This window comes from Pongo abelii, chromosome 23 (assembly GCF_028885655.2).
Source record: "Pongo abelii isolate AG06213 chromosome 23, NHGRI_mPonAbe1-v2.0_pri, whole genome shotgun sequence".
NCBI lineage: Eukaryota > Metazoa > Chordata > Mammalia > Primates > Hominidae > Pongo > Pongo abelii.
Genome location: NC_085929.1, coordinates 39,313,562 through 39,330,475, shown reverse-complemented (window position 1 = coordinate 39,330,475; position 16,914 = coordinate 39,313,562). Strand labels below are relative to the sequence as shown.

At 47.8% G+C, this 16,914-nt stretch overlaps 2 protein-coding genes across 7 annotated transcripts in view; one reads left to right on the top strand and one right to left on the bottom strand.

The window, feature by feature from the left end:
* The window catches only part of TIMP3 (TIMP metallopeptidase inhibitor 3), a 62,539-nt gene extending 59,588 nt beyond the window's left edge, over positions 1-2,951 (bottom strand). Inside the window, exon 1 of the mRNA XM_002831045.5 lies at positions 2,375-2,951. Within this exon, the coding sequence (XP_002831091.3) occupies positions 2,375-2,495 (121 nt within the window). The 5' untranslated portion in view covers positions 2,496-2,951. The remainder of the gene's footprint in view (positions 1-2,374) is intronic.
* SYN3 (synapsin III) overlaps positions 1-16,914 on the top strand; it is a 545,178-nt gene that overhangs the window by 254,149 nt on the left and 274,115 nt on the right. The window lies entirely within an intron of this gene.

Here is a 16,914-nt window from a genome sequence, read left to right as displayed (position 1 = left end):
ACATGAACACCTTTAGGGGGCTACAGAGTTGACTGGTGGGGTTGTGTGGGTCCCAAGGAATGGGGAGCTCCTTCATATTTTTTTGAGGGAGAGAATAGACAGAGTTTCAACCCAGACTGGAAACCAGAAAGGCTCTGAGCAAGGAAACTTGGGAGGCAAGTACTGGACGCCAGCAGGGTGCTGTGCAAGGCGAGGGAGGTCGGCAGGCAAGCAGCTCACACCCACACCTCCCATTTTAAAAGCATTAGCTCATCCCTGCCACTAGTGCAGCTCACCAAACCCAGGCAGAACAATTTGGGATCCGTGCCAGAGCATCGAAGATTTTTCGTTTTTTTTTTTCTTTTTGATTCCACAATTTCCTGGTCTTTGGGTACTTCCTGGTAACTTCGATTTTCTCTGAGAAATTTATGAAGAGGAGCGAGGGAGCTATTTCTTGTATCAATCCAGAGAAATTGTAAGAAACTTTCTGCATCGCTCAGACCCACCGCAGGAAACCTAAGCAGTAAGCAGACGGGAAGGCCCCCATTGGAAGCAGGATCTACTCATGCTTGTTTTCACTTTTCCGTGGTCAATTTCTAGGGTAGAAACCCCAAAGCAAAGGGCAAGGGGGGAAGAATGGGGACCTACTCCCACTACATACCAAAAAAACGCAAGTGAAGCCACCCAGCCCATTTTCCAGCAGAAAAGGACTTGGGCTGCACTTCTGCACACCCTGATTCCACCTGCCAGCCTCCTGGCCGCATGTGTGTGCTCCTGCTGGGCAAAACCAGAACTCAGCCGCAGCAGCAACTCCCCACACTAATCAGGTGGGAATGTCACCAACTGGGATGAGGAGGGAAAGGGTAAGTGGAATGTGGGTGGAGGTGGTCACGGGAGGAGGGAGGAAAACCCTCCCCAGGCTTCAGGCTGCCCAAAAGGATCTTTCTAAGCAATCCACAAACCCGGGGCCAGCTGGATTCCCCCAGGAGAGGGGAGGATGTACCATGCAGGCCCCAGGGAGCCTCTTACAAGGGTGACCTCAGGTCACACAAACACCCTCAGCTGCCAACTGCACTGACATTCTGGTCACCACGCCCCCACTCTGACCTCTAGGCTCAGCCCAGCCCACGAGCAGTGCCCCTCTCGGCCCTCACTGCCTCCCCTGCCAAGCTCCTACCTCCTCCCCCTCCTCACCACAACACACTGGTAGAGTCCCTCACCCAAGACTCAGTGGAAAATTTCCTTCTCCTTTATGACTGTACTTAAAACACACACGCTCCATTCTTCACCTCTGAATCGACACAGGCAGAGGGCGGCAAGGCTGTCCCACCCCACTGTCCAGCCCAGCGCACACACACACACACACACACTCTCAGCAGAGCCACTGGACTTGCACGCTTTATGGGCTGGAAAGGAGGAGAGAGATGTTTCCCAGATGCCACTCCGCCTTTGACCATCCAAACACAAGTGTCCCAAACACTCCCAGACAAGCCTCCCAGGATGCTCTCGGGGCCCTCCATACACACTAAGGAGTAGGAGGTCTACTCTTTACAGGGTCTCTCTACTCAAGACACTAAGTCCAGTCTGGAACTGTCACCGTGATGTGACCCTTGGCAGCTTTGTTCTTTTGGTGACAAATCTGTTTTCCACTGCCCATTCGCCCCCTCCCCACACACATTCAAGGGGGAAAAAAATAGCCTTCCTGTGAATTTTCACAGCTATGTGGTAAGTGACCCCTCGCACAGGCCACCTTCTGCTGGCTATCAACACTCTCAAACACAGTGCCTCCAGGGAGTGGGTCAACGCCACAGCTTTCTCCTCATTTTCCCCCTTAAATCCACCTAAACTTGGCAGTCCCAGGAGCTCGGTTAGCGCTTGCCTGGGAAGCCTGCAGCTGGGTTGGGTCTCAGTGAAAAGAATGAATTTCATGGGCGCAGGAGATGATGCACTCAGAGTACTCCAAGTTTCTCCTGCAACTTTCCGTGCACATGGCGGGCAACTTTTTTTTTTTTTTAACTATTCAATTTCCCAGCACTTTAGTTAGCATTCCAAGTTTTGAGAACCCTTTCCCCACCCTTCTCTTCTGGCCCTTCCTCCGTTAGTAGTGAATGGGGACATTTTCCAGATGTCAAAAGGACCGGTAGGAACCTAAGTTAGGAAAGCAAAGGCGGCCAGGAGCTCCCTCAGCCACTGTGAGTTTCCTCTGCAGGGCATCTTCCCCTCTCAGCTATGCCAGCGCCCCCGCCCAAGGACATCGAGTTTCTCCACTCCGCCCCAACCCCGTCTGCCCCTCTCCTGGGGCAGAGGAAAGGAGTGGGGCTCGCCCTGCCTCCCTAAGCAGCGCTGCAGTCCCGGCTGCAGCGTGGGGCTCGGGCGGGGCACAAGGAGCGCTTACCGATGTCAGAGTTGCAGAAGGCGTCCTGGGGGTGGCTGGGCGAGCATGTGCACGCCTCGGCGCCCCAGTCCCCCAGGCTCCAGCTGCCCAGGAGCACGATGAGCCCGAGCCAAGGAGTCATTACCGCTGCTGCCGCCGCTGCCGGGGCTGCTGCTCGCCTCTCCAAAGTTGCCGTGCGCGCCGCCGGCGGGGCTGCTGCAGCCCGAGCTCGCTCGCCCGCCAGGCCGTGCGGGGCAACTTTGGCCTCCGGCGCGCTGCCCTCCGAGTGCCCGGCGGGACGGGATGGGGCGCGGCGAGGCTTCCTCGGCGCTGGCGCAGGACTCCGCGGGCGGCCTCCCGGCGAAGGAGCAGGAGCTGGAGGAGCAAGAGGAGGAGGAGAAGCCGTCTGAGCGCCCGCCGCCTGCCTGCTGCCTGCTCTGCGTCGCTGCCTGGGCGGCCGAGTGATATAGCGCTGGGCCCCCGGGGACCCCGCCTCGGGCTGTTGGGGCCCGCCCCCTCAGACCAATGGCAGAGCCGCATTACCTCATCGGCCCTCCAAAAAGGGGGCGGGGCCGGGGGCACGGGGCAACGGGGCGGGGCCGCCCCCGGATCGTTCAGATCCTTATAGGGAATAATGCCGCCGTGGGCACGCGGGTAGGTGGGCTGGGGCGCGCCCGGGACCGGTGCTTGCCGCTGGGTCCTCGGAGCGGCGCCCTCGTGCCCCTTCTCGTCTGCGCCCTGGCCCCACGCCTACCTGGGCCACTGGGTGCCTCTGACCCAAACCAGAACCAACTACCACCCACCCACCCCAGCAGGACCCATTCCACAGGTCAGGGGTGGCCATGTCCTAGAGACCTTGACTGTGCTTGGTGGAACCAGTGGGAGAATGCTAACTGCTACCCCTCCAGTTTCTCTGGAGAGAGCAGGCACAGAGGAGAAAGACCCAAACTCACTCTCTTTCTCTCTCTCTCTCTCTCTCTGTCTCGTTCTTACTCTCTGGGATATGGGAAAGCATCTGCTGTTTGCAGCTGGCTATGATATATGATAGAAGACTGTTTTTCTGTGCTCCCCCAGAGCAAACGAGGTTTCTGTATTCATTCAACAAACACGGTTCAGGATGCTGGGTTAAGCAACACAAAGCCCTTGCCCCCGTGGACATCCATGAATGCACAGGGTGATTTTCTGTGATGCTAGGGCTATGAAGAAAACAAAACAGAGTTCTGGGTTGAACATGACTGGGGGAGGGCGCTGCTCTCTCTGCGATAGCAAGGGAAGGGCTCCCTGAAGTGCCATCCTCGCTGAGAAGTGGACAAAGAGAAGGAACAGCTCTGGGGCAAGCCACAGGAGAGAGGTACCAGGCAGGGGGAACAGCAAGTGCAAAGGCCCTGGGCATGTTTGAAAGACAGAAAGTAGAAAGGCAAGAGTAAGTGGTTCCCCGCCCATGGCTGACAGGGCTCCACCCTTCAGCAAGGGATTTGGGGGTGAGCTGATCCAAAACTGTAGTAAAACCAGGAGAACGATCCAGGATCCTAGACGACTAGCTATAATAGATGATTGCAAATAACTAACACAATTACTATCCTTATTATTGACATCTTGATTCTGCTTTGTATTTTTAAAAGCAGGATTCTGTACCTCACCTTATTATCGCTCTCACAATAATCTTTGTAGATAGGAAAAGCAAGCACAAGTATCACTCCCACTTTCCAGGTGAGGAACCAGCACAGAAAGATGGGATGACTGTGGCCAGCCAGGAACTCAAGTCACCCCTTTCTACTGCCCCTTCCCATCTGAAGAGAAACATGCATTTCCCTGAACGTCAGCAGCTGTTCCATCTAACTGCAAATGGCCATTTGCAGCTGGGATCTTCCATCTTTCTACACTTTTGTCTCTTTCTCTTTCTCTTCCACTTCATCCTGTTAGAAATGCCACAAGTTTGGAACAAATAGAAACAGGGAGAAATCCAAGTTCAGCTTCTTTCTCAGAACTCCTCTGTTTACATCTCAGACAAGTGACATTGGGACAGCAGAGGCCAAAGAATTCATGAGAGATGGTATTTCCAAGAACATTTTTGAAACTCCTTTTTCCCCTTTGAGCATTTTAGCCATAGGAAAGGGAAACCAGTTTCCACATCTTTTTGACTTGTCCCCTCCACCCAGCTTTAAAAACCCTCCCTGCCTTCACTCTAACTGTGGCCTAACTCGTAGAGATGTTTCTGTCTCTCGATGTTTTTCTAGCACTGTTTTCATTGTTTTATGGAGTATGATTCTATTACTTCCCCCAACCACAGTAGGAATACTTTGAGGCCTGGGATATTTAGCCACGCTGCCTTTTAGCCCTCTCAGAACCAAACAGGGTCTCTGGAGACTGGAGAGCATGGGTGTGGCCAACAGCTGACTGAGTCCTGAGCAGAGTGCCCTGGAGGCCACTCTAAGGATCCAGGTTGAATGAGGGCATACGTGGTGGAATTTGAGAGATTCGCTTATCCCCGTGCCCCACATGACTTATTCCACAGTCATGTGGAAGGTTTTAGAAGACTTTCCAGACCAAATCCACTTTGGTTAAGCATCTTACATGATAGAGGCCCTCTCTTCTCTTTCTTTTCACGTTTCAGTTTTGTCCAAAGTGCCGATGTTTTCTCCAACAGAAGGCCTTGCCTGGAATATAAGTATCAAGTAGATAACTTCTGCTGAACCTCAAGCAGCAGTTTTCTCATAGAAAGCATCTGAAGCGTTTTATTCCAGCAGCTACTTAATTATGAAAGCACAAGTGTAATCTGATCTTTTTTCCAGCTGAAAAGTAACGAAATTACCTTTTGGTTAATTTCTTCTTACTCCCTATCCTAAGCTGGTCCACGCAGTGTCTTGAAGTCCAGCGAATTCCAAGAGCTTTTCAGTTGGGATGTTCTCTCTTATTCCTAACCTGAGTCAGTTCCCCTCTGCCCACCATGTGAAGGCAGTTTGGTTCTCACCCTAAGGAAAAGAAACAGTAAACTCCATGAATCCTTACGTAGGGGAGTCCTCCTGCTAGGGTCACCCCCTTCAGCAGGCACCCATCAGTCTGGATGTCATGGTGTCCATGAACCTAATAATATGTAAGAATTGATTATTCAACATCACTTAATAAGCTAGGTGGGGTGAACCTGAGGCTAATGGTAAGAATGAAGATGCAGGCTGGGTGCAGTGGCTCACGCCTGTAATCCCAGCACTTTGAGAGGCCGAGGCGGGCGGATCATGAGGTGAGGAGATCGAGACCATCCTGGCTAACATGGTGAAACCCCGTCTCTACTAAAAATACAAAAAATCAGCCAGGTGTGGTGGTGGGTGCCTGTAGTCCCAGCTACTCGGGAGGCTGAGGCAGGAGAATGGCGTGAACCCAGGAGGCAGAGCTTGCAGTGAGCCAAGAGCGTGCCACTGCACTCTAGCCTGGGTGACAGAGTGAGACTCCATCTCCAAAAAAAAAAAAAAAAAGAAGATTCAGGCTCTCCTGCTTCTCTTGACAGCTAAGAACAATGATAGATTTATACATCTGGGAAGAACTGAATAAGCTTCAAGATCTATCTGGCCTGTCTACACACCTACCAGGATGACCTGGTTTTCTCTTTCCTGGAACTTTTCTAGGAAAGGTGAGTTCATATCCACCCCTTTGTATCAAGTTATAGGATGCTAGAGTCTGTAGGAAGAGAAGTCGTAAAAAGGACCTCAGAAACTACTCATCCTTGTTTTAAATGTGGGAAAAATAAGGTTCAGACAGGTGAAGGAACTTGCCCATTTGCAGGGCTCAGTCCTCCAAGCTGTAAGGTGTGGCCCATGCTTGTACTGTGGGCTTGGAAACCCCAGCCATTCACAGATCTCGTATCTGCTTTTCAGATCTGTAGACAGATTCGTTTGAGTCTCTGTACAGTGCCCAGCCCACAGAGAAATTTTACTTACACTGATTAATTCTCTACCGTGATAATAATCACCCTCTGAGCCAATCAGAAGAAATACAGGTTTGTCCTCATGACAGGTTTATCTCTTGTGTGTTTATTTTTTTCCCTTCCTAAATTACTAGCTAATGCATTCCAAACATATCACTATAAAAAAAGCACATGAAAACGTTGTTTCTGGGAAATGAAAAGAGAGTAAAGTGGAAACAAAAAATCAAAAGACCTGAGATTTGTTCCCAATGTTGCAGAATAGCTGTGCACCTGCCTTGGTCGAGTCACTTTGCCTGTCCAGGTGTCGACTTCTGTGTTTATTGGATGAAAGATAGAACTCATTGGTATCCAGGATCCCTCTCACCTCAAAAACTCCAAGATTCCACGGGAAATCCTGTAGGACAAGTGAATGCTTCTGAAGGGGAGATGAGTCCTGCTGTTTAAACAGGTTTGACGCACGGGAACGTACCCAAGATTGGAGACCATCCATCAGTTTTGCAACCAACACTGAGTTCCTATACTGCTACCTCCCCCAAGAATCAATGCCGAAAACAGAATTTCAGAGAAGATTGTGATGCCAAAGTCCTAGGAGAGACAGGGTCTGGCTTATGGTGGAGCCCAGTGTAGTTATGCGTTCACCTGCTTGTTTGTCTCTTAGATCGTAGCACTAAAAGGTTAGGAAGGTGTCTTTTTTATCACCATTTTTTTTTTGGTCTTCAGAAGTTACTGAACTCTTCCACATCCTTCAGACCTCAGCTTAGATGTCACCTGCTCAGGGAAACCTCCTCTGATTCCCCTCCCATGTATCCCCACAACACCCTGTATTAACTTCTTTGACAATACTTAGCTGACTCTAATGTGATCGTTTACCCATCTGTTTCCCTTCCTGGAGTGTAAGCCCCTAGAACACAGGGATCAAGTGTTGGTAACAACGAGTTTAATAAGTATTGTTTGAATGGGTCCAATGATCAGCACCACCGACCCCTTTCCAGCACTCAGACAGGCAGGTGGTGGCTCCTTGGAGAGTTCACGGAGCTCTATCCCGCTGACTGGTGCTAGGGGGCGCTATAAGCCAGAGAACACCCATTTGCTCAGCCTGCAGTCCTGGTCGGTCGTCTCACTGCGAGGGCGGGAGAGCACAATTCCACACTCATCGGTGGGGTGCGGGTGCCTTTGAGTGGGTGAAGCTCACCCCTCCTATCTGCCATGGCCACAAAGCTCTCAGTCAACATCCCGTCTGGGTTCGTGGCTGCCGGAGCTCCTCCACCCCTGAGCTGGCCACATGTCAACCAAAGGGGGAGATGCTCTCTGGGGAAGCAACATAGTTGTGAATCATTGGTTTGGGGGCCTTAGGGCGGTCTGGGAACACTGCAGAGGATGCCACAGTCCCACTCTTCCAGGGCAGAGCTGGGTTTTGGAAATTCAACCTGGAGAAGGTGCTGTCATTTCTGTTGCCTCACAGGGAAGCTCCTCTTTGCTTTCCTCCCTCTTCCCCTCCAGACCCTAGCCACAATGCCTTTCCCCAAGCCCCACAGTCCATGTGAAAGTCATTATATTCAAAATGGCCTTTTCCAAGCAACAGACAGCCTGGTCCACCCATCCCTGTGAGCTCTGGCCAGACCCTCAGTGGGGTTGCTGCCCAGCACTGGGCAATTCTGAGCCTAAGATGCTAGGTACTGCAGGCTCTCTCTGTGTCTGGCACCAGCAGGGGGTAAACACCTTTCCTTGCCTCCATCTGGAGCCAATTTCATGGCAGTAAAATTGCCCCAGCTCTCCCCCAGCCCTGCCAGCAAATTGAAGACCCCTCTGTAAGAGTGTCTGGCTACATTCGCATGAATCCTCGGGTTTTCATATTTCTTTCCACAGGGATCTACTCTGTGTTTTTAAGCCAGAAAACACATGTGTGCAGTAAAGCCATGTTGTATCCTGTGTTATCTAGGGTGGTGGGAAATGGAAAGCAGAGTCACATATTCCAGCTCTTGTTTTCATGTGCGTGTATGTGTGTTTCAATGACCATATATTCAAGCAGTCAATTATTTCTGTGATGGGTACTATGAAATGGAAGGAGAAGAACTTCTCCCCAACCCTGTTTTAATGTCTTCCTTATGCCCGTGGAGTTCATGTGTTTTTCCTTTAAAAACGAGTAGCTCCTTTGTGGTTTCTTTGAAGGTTGCATGCTCAGCTTCACACAGAGAATACATACGAGCGTCTCAGCCAGGCGCTGTCATGCCTTGGGAGGGAATGGGATGGACATGTGGTTGGTCTCCTGTTAGACTGGGCTGGAGGTCTTGTTTCTGCAAGGCACATGAGCTTTCTTCAGAGGAACCTGCTGGAACTGATATGGCCTTGTCCTGTGCTGTGGGGACAGTCCAAAGAGCAGTTAACACCATTGATCGCATCCTTCTTTAAACTTGGCTGCTGAGACCCTACTCTCTCTGGGATTTTGCTTTCTACCTCTCCAACTGTACCTTCTCAGTCTTCTTGGCAGACTCCTCGGGTTCTTCCTGAAATTAAAATGTAGCTGTTTCCCAATTTTCTGTCCTTGGCTCTCTCCCCTTCCCTTTTAGCCTCCACACTCTCCCTGGCCTACCCCACGCACCCCCGTGGTCTCTACCATGCTATGTGCACCGGAGTACACACTGCAAGCAACAGTGTACCTCTGATTGCCTGTCTTCTATCTCCACCTTCCTCCTGCCCAATTTCACCTGGAGATCCTATGGCCTCCTCGGACTCCAGGTGTCCAAAACTCATTGTTTTTTCCCCTCAGTCCCCTCCGGGGTTACCCATTCCGAAGGGTGACACCATCACTCACCAGGTCCTGTAGATTCTCAGTATCCACATCTCTTCTAACCATCCCTTCCTCTCATTCTTAACATTTCTACCTTGGATCAGGCCCCCATGGATTCTTTCCTGACAGTTTCAATAGTGACGTAATTGGTTACCCTCCCCAGAGTCTTTCTCTATCAGCTTCAACTTTGCATTGCTGCTTCTGTACATTTTTTAAAATATAAATCTGAAAGCATGCTATTCTTTACTTGAAATGATTCACTTGTGCTCCGTGGCTTTCTGAACAAAGTCTTAAGCTCCAAAGACAAACAAGGCCCTCTGTGATCTGGCTCTTCCCCAGGGCCCCACGGTCCACAGCTGGAGGAGGCCCTCTTCACATAGAATACAATGAGATGGCTGCCCCTGCAGTTATACAACAGCAGGCTCTGTTCTTGCTTATCTCTCTAAACCCATGCTGCCCTCTTCCAACCCTTTATATTCCAGCTATCAGTTTCTCTGAGCCTTGTTCACAATGCATTCTTGGCCTGGAATCTAGCCGCCACCAATATATTCCCCCACCCTCTTCCACCTCATCTGCCAGGAATCACGTATTCATCTTTCAGGATTCAGCTAGAGTCACCACTTAGTGAATATTTTCTGGTCCTCTCTCTGCCCCAACAGAATGGGCCACCCCCTCTCAGGCCTCTCCTCTTCTCTCACTCACCTCCCACCCACACTGGGTCCTCCAGGCTTCCAGCTTGGCACCTCGCACACTCTGTTGCCCTTAGTGGTTGATATCCCTGGTTCTCCTCTAGATATCGAGCAAATCCAGGTGCTTCTGTGACTGCCTAACACATCATATGCACATAATAGGCATTTAACAAATATTAAAGGAATAAACTAACCAATGAATGGAGTGGAGAAAAGGAGGAGTCAGAGTATCACCTTCACACATTCACCCCAACAGAGGTTCTGGAATCCAGCTCCTTGGGTCCAGAAACTCAACTAGATGAGGCTCCCTCAGTTGATCAGTCTCACGGACTGATCCTAAGAGCTCAGCAAACCAACCAAAATCCCACTGGGCTTGTTTCCCGTGAGGTATTTCATTGTCACATAGGCTAGAGGACTCATGTCAACACCACCCCCATATTTTCCTCCTGATAGTCACAGAGAGCTTCAATATGAAGCTAGTTTCTCCTCAGAAGGTTGCTTTGGTGTATGTAGATTCAGAACACAGGGATTGAGGGCATCATAGGAAGGGTCTTTCAGCTGAGATACCCTGGAATTCTCCTTTTCATGGAAGCAAAAGCTTTGCTGAGGAAATGCCAGTGCTCACAACCACTGGCCAAAGCCTCTCTTCCTGAACAGGGACAATGCTGGACACACAAATGCCAACTGCGGGCTCTTGGATCTTGGTTCTCAGCACCAGGCTGGCCACTCCATCCTTCTCTTCCCCAACACTTTCTTTGCACTTGGAATATTGGAATTCATTTGGCTTCTACATTTTAGTATACAAGTCACCATTCAAAGATTACCCCCAGGTCAACTAGTTTGGCTCTGGTATTCCCAGATTTTCAACTCTGCCCTCGCTGTGTCTTGATTTATTACCAAAGATGGCTAAGCACAAGCATGGTGCATGAATGTATGGCTTCAGTAAGACAGATGACCTTGTTTCCAAGTTCTGGGTGTGCCCTTAATCATGAATTCTCCACTGACATTCTCCATTTGCCTCACATCTTATGTGTCATAGTGTGATGATCAAGTCTTTGGAGGAAAGGGACAGGGTCCTTTCCTTCCTTCCCTCCTTCCTTCAAATATTCACCAAACATTGGCAGAATGTCTATTACTCCATGCTAGGCCCTGGAGATACAACTGTGAACAAGGCATAGAACTGTTCCCAAGGAGCTCCCAGTCTTCTGGGAGAAAAAGACAAGAAAATAATAGTTGGTGGAAAGAACTACAGTGGGATGGTCAAGTGTGCCATGAGATCATAGAGCTAACTATCCAACCAGGCAGCAGGGAGTTGTTTAGGAACTCAGATCATGGTAAGACACAAGGTCAGAAGTAGGAGAGAGCTGTAGGTTACCATTGAACTCCCTCATTTTACAGATACAGAAACAGGCCTAGGGAGGTGGACACCGGATTATTGGCAGAAGCAAACAAAGAATCAGACCCCTTAGTACCTCATCATCTTCCCGTCACTCCAGGCTGCTCTAATTCAGTGCTGGGCCCATGAGAGATAATCAGTAAATAATTATCTCCTTGCTCTGCAACTCGTCAACCTTGGAATGATAAGCTGAAAATGTTTCTAAGATGAGTAAAAGAGAAGGGAACTTGGCATTAGTTGAATACCTACTATGTACAAGGCACTTTCAATGCAGTAGTCCCACTAATCCTCACAACCCTTAATAATAGGTACTAGGTACTATGGTATTATGCCCATTTTATGGTCAAGGAAACTGAGGCTCAAAGAAGTTAAATTGCATGTTCAGTTTCTTACACTCAAGGAAGTGGCAGAGCTGTGATTTAGACGCAGGGGTCTCTTTCCAAACCAGCACTCTTTCTGAAGACTTCAAAGTCAATGTGCCCACAGGTTCACTGGGGCATTTGCAGCACTGGTGATTTTCTCTTTGTCTCTTGGGTTCTCGTTGAGTGCTCAGAGCTCTTGATGCAGCCAAGCAGAGAGAAGCATAGTACCTACCTCTGACGGCCAGGGAGGGAGCTTTATCTGCAGGCAAGTGAGATGCATCTCTGTTTCATTTGGTTTGCAATGGAGAGAAGGCAGGAGAAGTGACTTGGCAGGCAATTTCTAGGGGTGCGGGTGTGCCCTTCCTTACTCAAAATTTTGATAGCTGCCATAGGAAATTTACATTTGTATTACAAAGATAGGGCCCAGAACCAGAGGCAAGCTGGTGGCATACTCATCAGTATATTTTAACAGCTAATGAACCTGGCTTCATTTCCTCCTGAAATTTCAAACATGAGATGGAGGCAATATACCAGGTTATTATCCTAGTCCTACCACATAAAATAGCTGTGTGACCTTGAGTAGATCAGTGACTGCTTTCTTTAAATGTAAAACCAAGTGTGTTGGATTTAACTATCTCTCAAAATTTCCCATGGAATATTCTAGAAGGCAGCCCAACAGGGAGGTTAGGAACCAAGGCCTGTGATGTCATAAGCCTGAGTTTTAATCCTTCATCGCTGTTTCACTGTGACCTTGAACAAGTTCCTTAACCTCTCTCTGAGCCTCAGCTGTCTCGTGGTAAAAGGGAGGAGAGATGCATACCTCGTAGGATTTTCATGAAGATCAAACACTGTAAGCTGAATAAGATGCATGGCACAGTGCCTGGCATATAGTAAATTCTCACTGAGGACTGTGTATACCAGAGTGTGGCCCCAGGGATATAAACGTGAATGAGAACAGCCCCTGCCCTCAAGTAGCCTATAGTCTAGTGACCTGTGTTTATAAAGAAAGACCATGTGCTTATATCCCCTTTGACCTTGTAATTAATACTCAAAGAAGGGATGGAAGAAAGGAGGAAAAAGAGAATAAAAAAATTTGATAGTCATAACTAATTCCTATAGAGTGCCTACTGGGTACCAGGTATTCTTCTGGGCGGTTTGCATATATTAATCTGTACCAATTCTTATAGCAAAAGCCATGAGGTAGATGAGATCATCGTTGCCATCCCTTTTCATCAGCAGTGAAAACTAAGGTACACAGAGATTATGTCACTTACTCAAGATTACATCGCCAGTATGCTGCGGTGCTGGAATCAGAAGCCAGAGCCCATCCTCTTAACCACCCCACCACTCTGCCTCTTCAAGCAGAAGGCGAGCGTTTGGAAAATAAGAAGGGATGCAAAGGTCAGACGCCCAGTTCCTGAAACCAGATGGGTCTTTCTTCCCAGAATGCCTGTACCGGCCAATCAAGGGTGAGGAGCCATTAATTAGATATGGCCCCTATCAGAAGTGACACTTAGTAGGGCATTGAGTTTGTCAGCAGCCTCTCTTGGAGAACAGTACTCAGCCAGGTCAATATGCCTTCTAGCCCTTGAGGTAAGCGCCGAAGTTAGAATCAGAACATTTGAGTCCTATCTCCTCCAGCCTCCTGCATTGCTCTCTAAGCATAAATTGAATCCCTATAAAGTGAAGGCAAACATCTAATTCACAGAGGCAGCTGCAAAGATCAAACAATAAGTAACTAACGTTTACTGAGCACTGCTATGTGCCAGGTCCTATTCTATGTAATATACAAGTGTAAAGGTATGTAATTCACACAACTCTGTGATGTAGGGGCTGTTATGATCATGCCCATTTTATGGAAAAGAACACTGGGGCACAGAGACGTTTAGTAATGTAGCCAAGCTTACACAGTTAATCAGTGGTGGAGATTTCCAAGTTCAGCGTCCCATCCTGCACTCCTCACTATCTCTGTGTACTCTAGTGATCAGTTAAAAAGATTTTGTGAACACTAAATGTGATTGTGTTTCTTTTCTCCGGTAGTCACATCTTAGGTCTTTGTTCATTCCGTTCCCTTGACCTTTTCTTGTAGCTACTATTACTTGTCTCCGATGGTGAAGAGCAAGGTTCTAGAGACCCCAGTGCTGCACTGGAGCTGGCTCACCCTTGCTTGTCAGAGCCTATTTTTATATGTTCAGGAATTTTCAAGTCGGTCATTAAACATAGGCGTTATTTAAAATTTTGGCCAGGCACAATGGCTCACACCTGTAATCCCATCACTTTGAGAGGCCGAGGCAGGCGAATAACTTGATGCCAGGAGTTTGAGACCAGCCTGGCCAACATGGCGAAACCCCGTCTCTACTAAAAATACAAAAAAATTAGCCGGGCGTGGTGGCACGTGCCTGTAGTCCCAGCTACTTGGGAGGCTAAGGCACAAGAATTGCTTGAACCCAGGAGGTGGAGGTTGCAGTGAGCCAAGATCATGCCACTGCACTCCATCCTGGGCGACAGAGTGAGACTCCATCTCAAAAATAAATAAATAATAAATAAATAAATAAAGTTTAATTTAATTATATAATGTTATAACTAATAAATTATATTAATGAACACTTGAAACTCCTCACTCCTTAATTATTTATTACAGTATACTCTTATCTATGCTTTCAGGGTAACTTTCATCTGTTGTTTCTGTATGGTGGAAATATTATATAATGATGTGTTACTGCATTCAGGAACATTACCTTGGTAACTTAAAATTGGCTATGATGGAAGTATTTACACCACAGAAATTGGCAAACACTGCCAATGAGGGCTCTTTGTACTGTAGAGCTACTTGTTAAATATTTACCAGCTCACTACTGCCTTTGCTTAACTGTGTGACCTTCGACAAGTAACTTAACCTTCTTGTGCCTCCGTATCCTGGTCTGTAATACAGGGACAACAATAGCGCCTACCTCACAGAGTTACAAGGAATAAATAAGACGATATATGTGGAAAGGGTTTAGCAGAATTCCTGGCACAGAACCAGCCAATCAGTGAATGGCCACTGTCAATATTATTAAGACAATCTACAAGTAGCCTTTCCTCCCACCCAAGCTGGGAGCACCCATCAGAGATGACCTGACCTGAAGTTCATCACCCTGTACTGGGATTGTCAGTTTCTGTGTAACTTTCCCCCTTTAGAAAGTGAGCTAATTGACAGGGCTAATTGAATTTCCTCTTCCGAGAACGTAACCAATACTGATACCCAGTAGGTCCTCAACAAATTTTTGGATTACATTTAGTTAAGACAGTTTAGAGGCTACTGAAAAATCAGAATTAGGAAACGTGGAAGTTTCCCCAATCACATAAATATTTAAGTACTAATAATTCTCCACACAAAAGCATTGCTGGAACATTGTGTTTGAGGTTCATTTCATAGGAGTACCCTATAGTAAAGTCATTCAGGAACTGAAAGCGCCCTGAATTGGTGCCTAGACAGACCCACTGCACACTGAACTCTGTTTTATATCAGAGTTCTCAGTGTATATAATATGGAGTCCTCTGATTGTCTTAGCATGTCAAGTAGGAATATGATCAGTAACTTTCCAAAACACTTGAAGGTAGCTGGAACTGCTTTTTGCCTCAAGTATTTAGAGAAAAAAGACCTTGATGTCACATCAACAAACTCAAAAAGAGATTGTGCATACCTGGAGTGCTTTTCCTAGGCCTGGGAGGCAGTGATTGGGGGCTGATTTCAGGAGGAAAGAAGGGGAGAGGCTGAAGACATGTTGAAAAATCATTTTTTTGTCTATTGCTCCTTTGTGTGAACTGGTTGCTGGCTTATGCAACGCCCAGTAATTAAAATGGCTGGAATGCTTTGCATTTTTAAGGCAAAGTGAAGGCGGCTCAGAGGCCTGGAGCCGGAGCCAGCTGGAGGGGGGCCCAGCAATCCTACCGTGGCCGCCCATTGGCCTGGCAGAGGTGACTGGCATCTGGCTTGGCGGGGGCAGGCGGCATGTGGCAAGGAGGAGGAAGGAAGTCAGAGGTGTCCCGAGTTGTTCCCACTCCTCTCCTCTTTCCCCAGGCAGGTGGGTGCACCAAGGTGCATGCCTCTAGAATGAAGGTAGGCACAGGCCGCCCACCTTCTAGAAGTCTGTAATGACTAGTGGCAATGCCAAGGAATGATAAACAATAATAAAGCTGTTCTTTCTTAAATATCTATCATGTTTCAGGTGCTGTATTAATATTGATTCCAGGACTTTCACAGGTGCTCAAATCCTTGATATAAAATGGTATAGTATTTGCACATAATCTACACATATCCCCCCACAAACTTTAAATCATCTCTAGATTACTTATAATATCTAATACAATGTAAATACTATGTAAGTAGTTGTTATACTGTATTTTTAAATTCATATTATTATTATTATTTTTTGAGATGGAGTCTTGCGCTGTCACCTGGGCTGGAGTGCAGTGGCACGATCTCTGCTCACTGCACCCTCCGCCTTCTGAGTTCAAGCAATTCTCCTGCTTCAGCCTCCTGAGTAGCTAGGATTACAGGTGTACACCACCATGCCCAACTAATTTTTTGTATTTTTAGTAGAGATGGGGTTTCATCATGTTGGCCAGGCTGGTCTCGAACTCCTGACCTCGTGATTCGTCCATCTCGGCCTTCCAAAGTGCTGGGATTATAGGCGTGAGCCACCACGCCTGGCCAAATTCATGTATTTTTTTTTATATAGTCGTATTGTTATTTTTTATTTTTTGTTTTTTCCAAATATTTTCCATCCACGGTTGGTTGAATCCCGATGTGGAATCCACAGATACAGAGGGCTGACTGGATTATCCGATTTCAAGAGAAAAAAAATGAGATCATATTACTCTTCTGCTCAAAACTCTATGGTGGATCCCTAATGCACTTAAAATGAAGTCTAAATGCCTTGGCCTTCTAGCCCCAGCATGGCATTGCCCCTGCTGTGGCTGTCCATGTCTCTCCCACTCTCACTTGTGTTTACACTACACTGACCTCTTTTTCCTCCTTTAACCAAGCCAAACTCAGTCCCAGCTCCAGGACTGCCCTGTCCCTCCCTCTGCCTCTCCCAGGTCTTGCCATGGCCAGTCAGATCCTTCTAATTCTGCAGCTTCCAGCTCAGATATTACCTTCCCGGGGAGGTGTGCCATAGCGGAGGAGCACAGCCATCCCCAGTCACTGGAGCCTCCCAGTGTCTCATTTTTCATATGGATTTTTCTTTTCTGGGCTTATCAGTTTCTGAAAAAAACTTATTAAAATGTTTATTAATTGTCCTTTAATTCTAAACAATTAGTGTTTCTAATTGCACAAAGAAAACAGTGCAAGATGCCTGTCTCATTCACTGCTCTGTCCCCAGTATCCCAGATCAAGGCTCAATAAATATTTTTTTGAAAT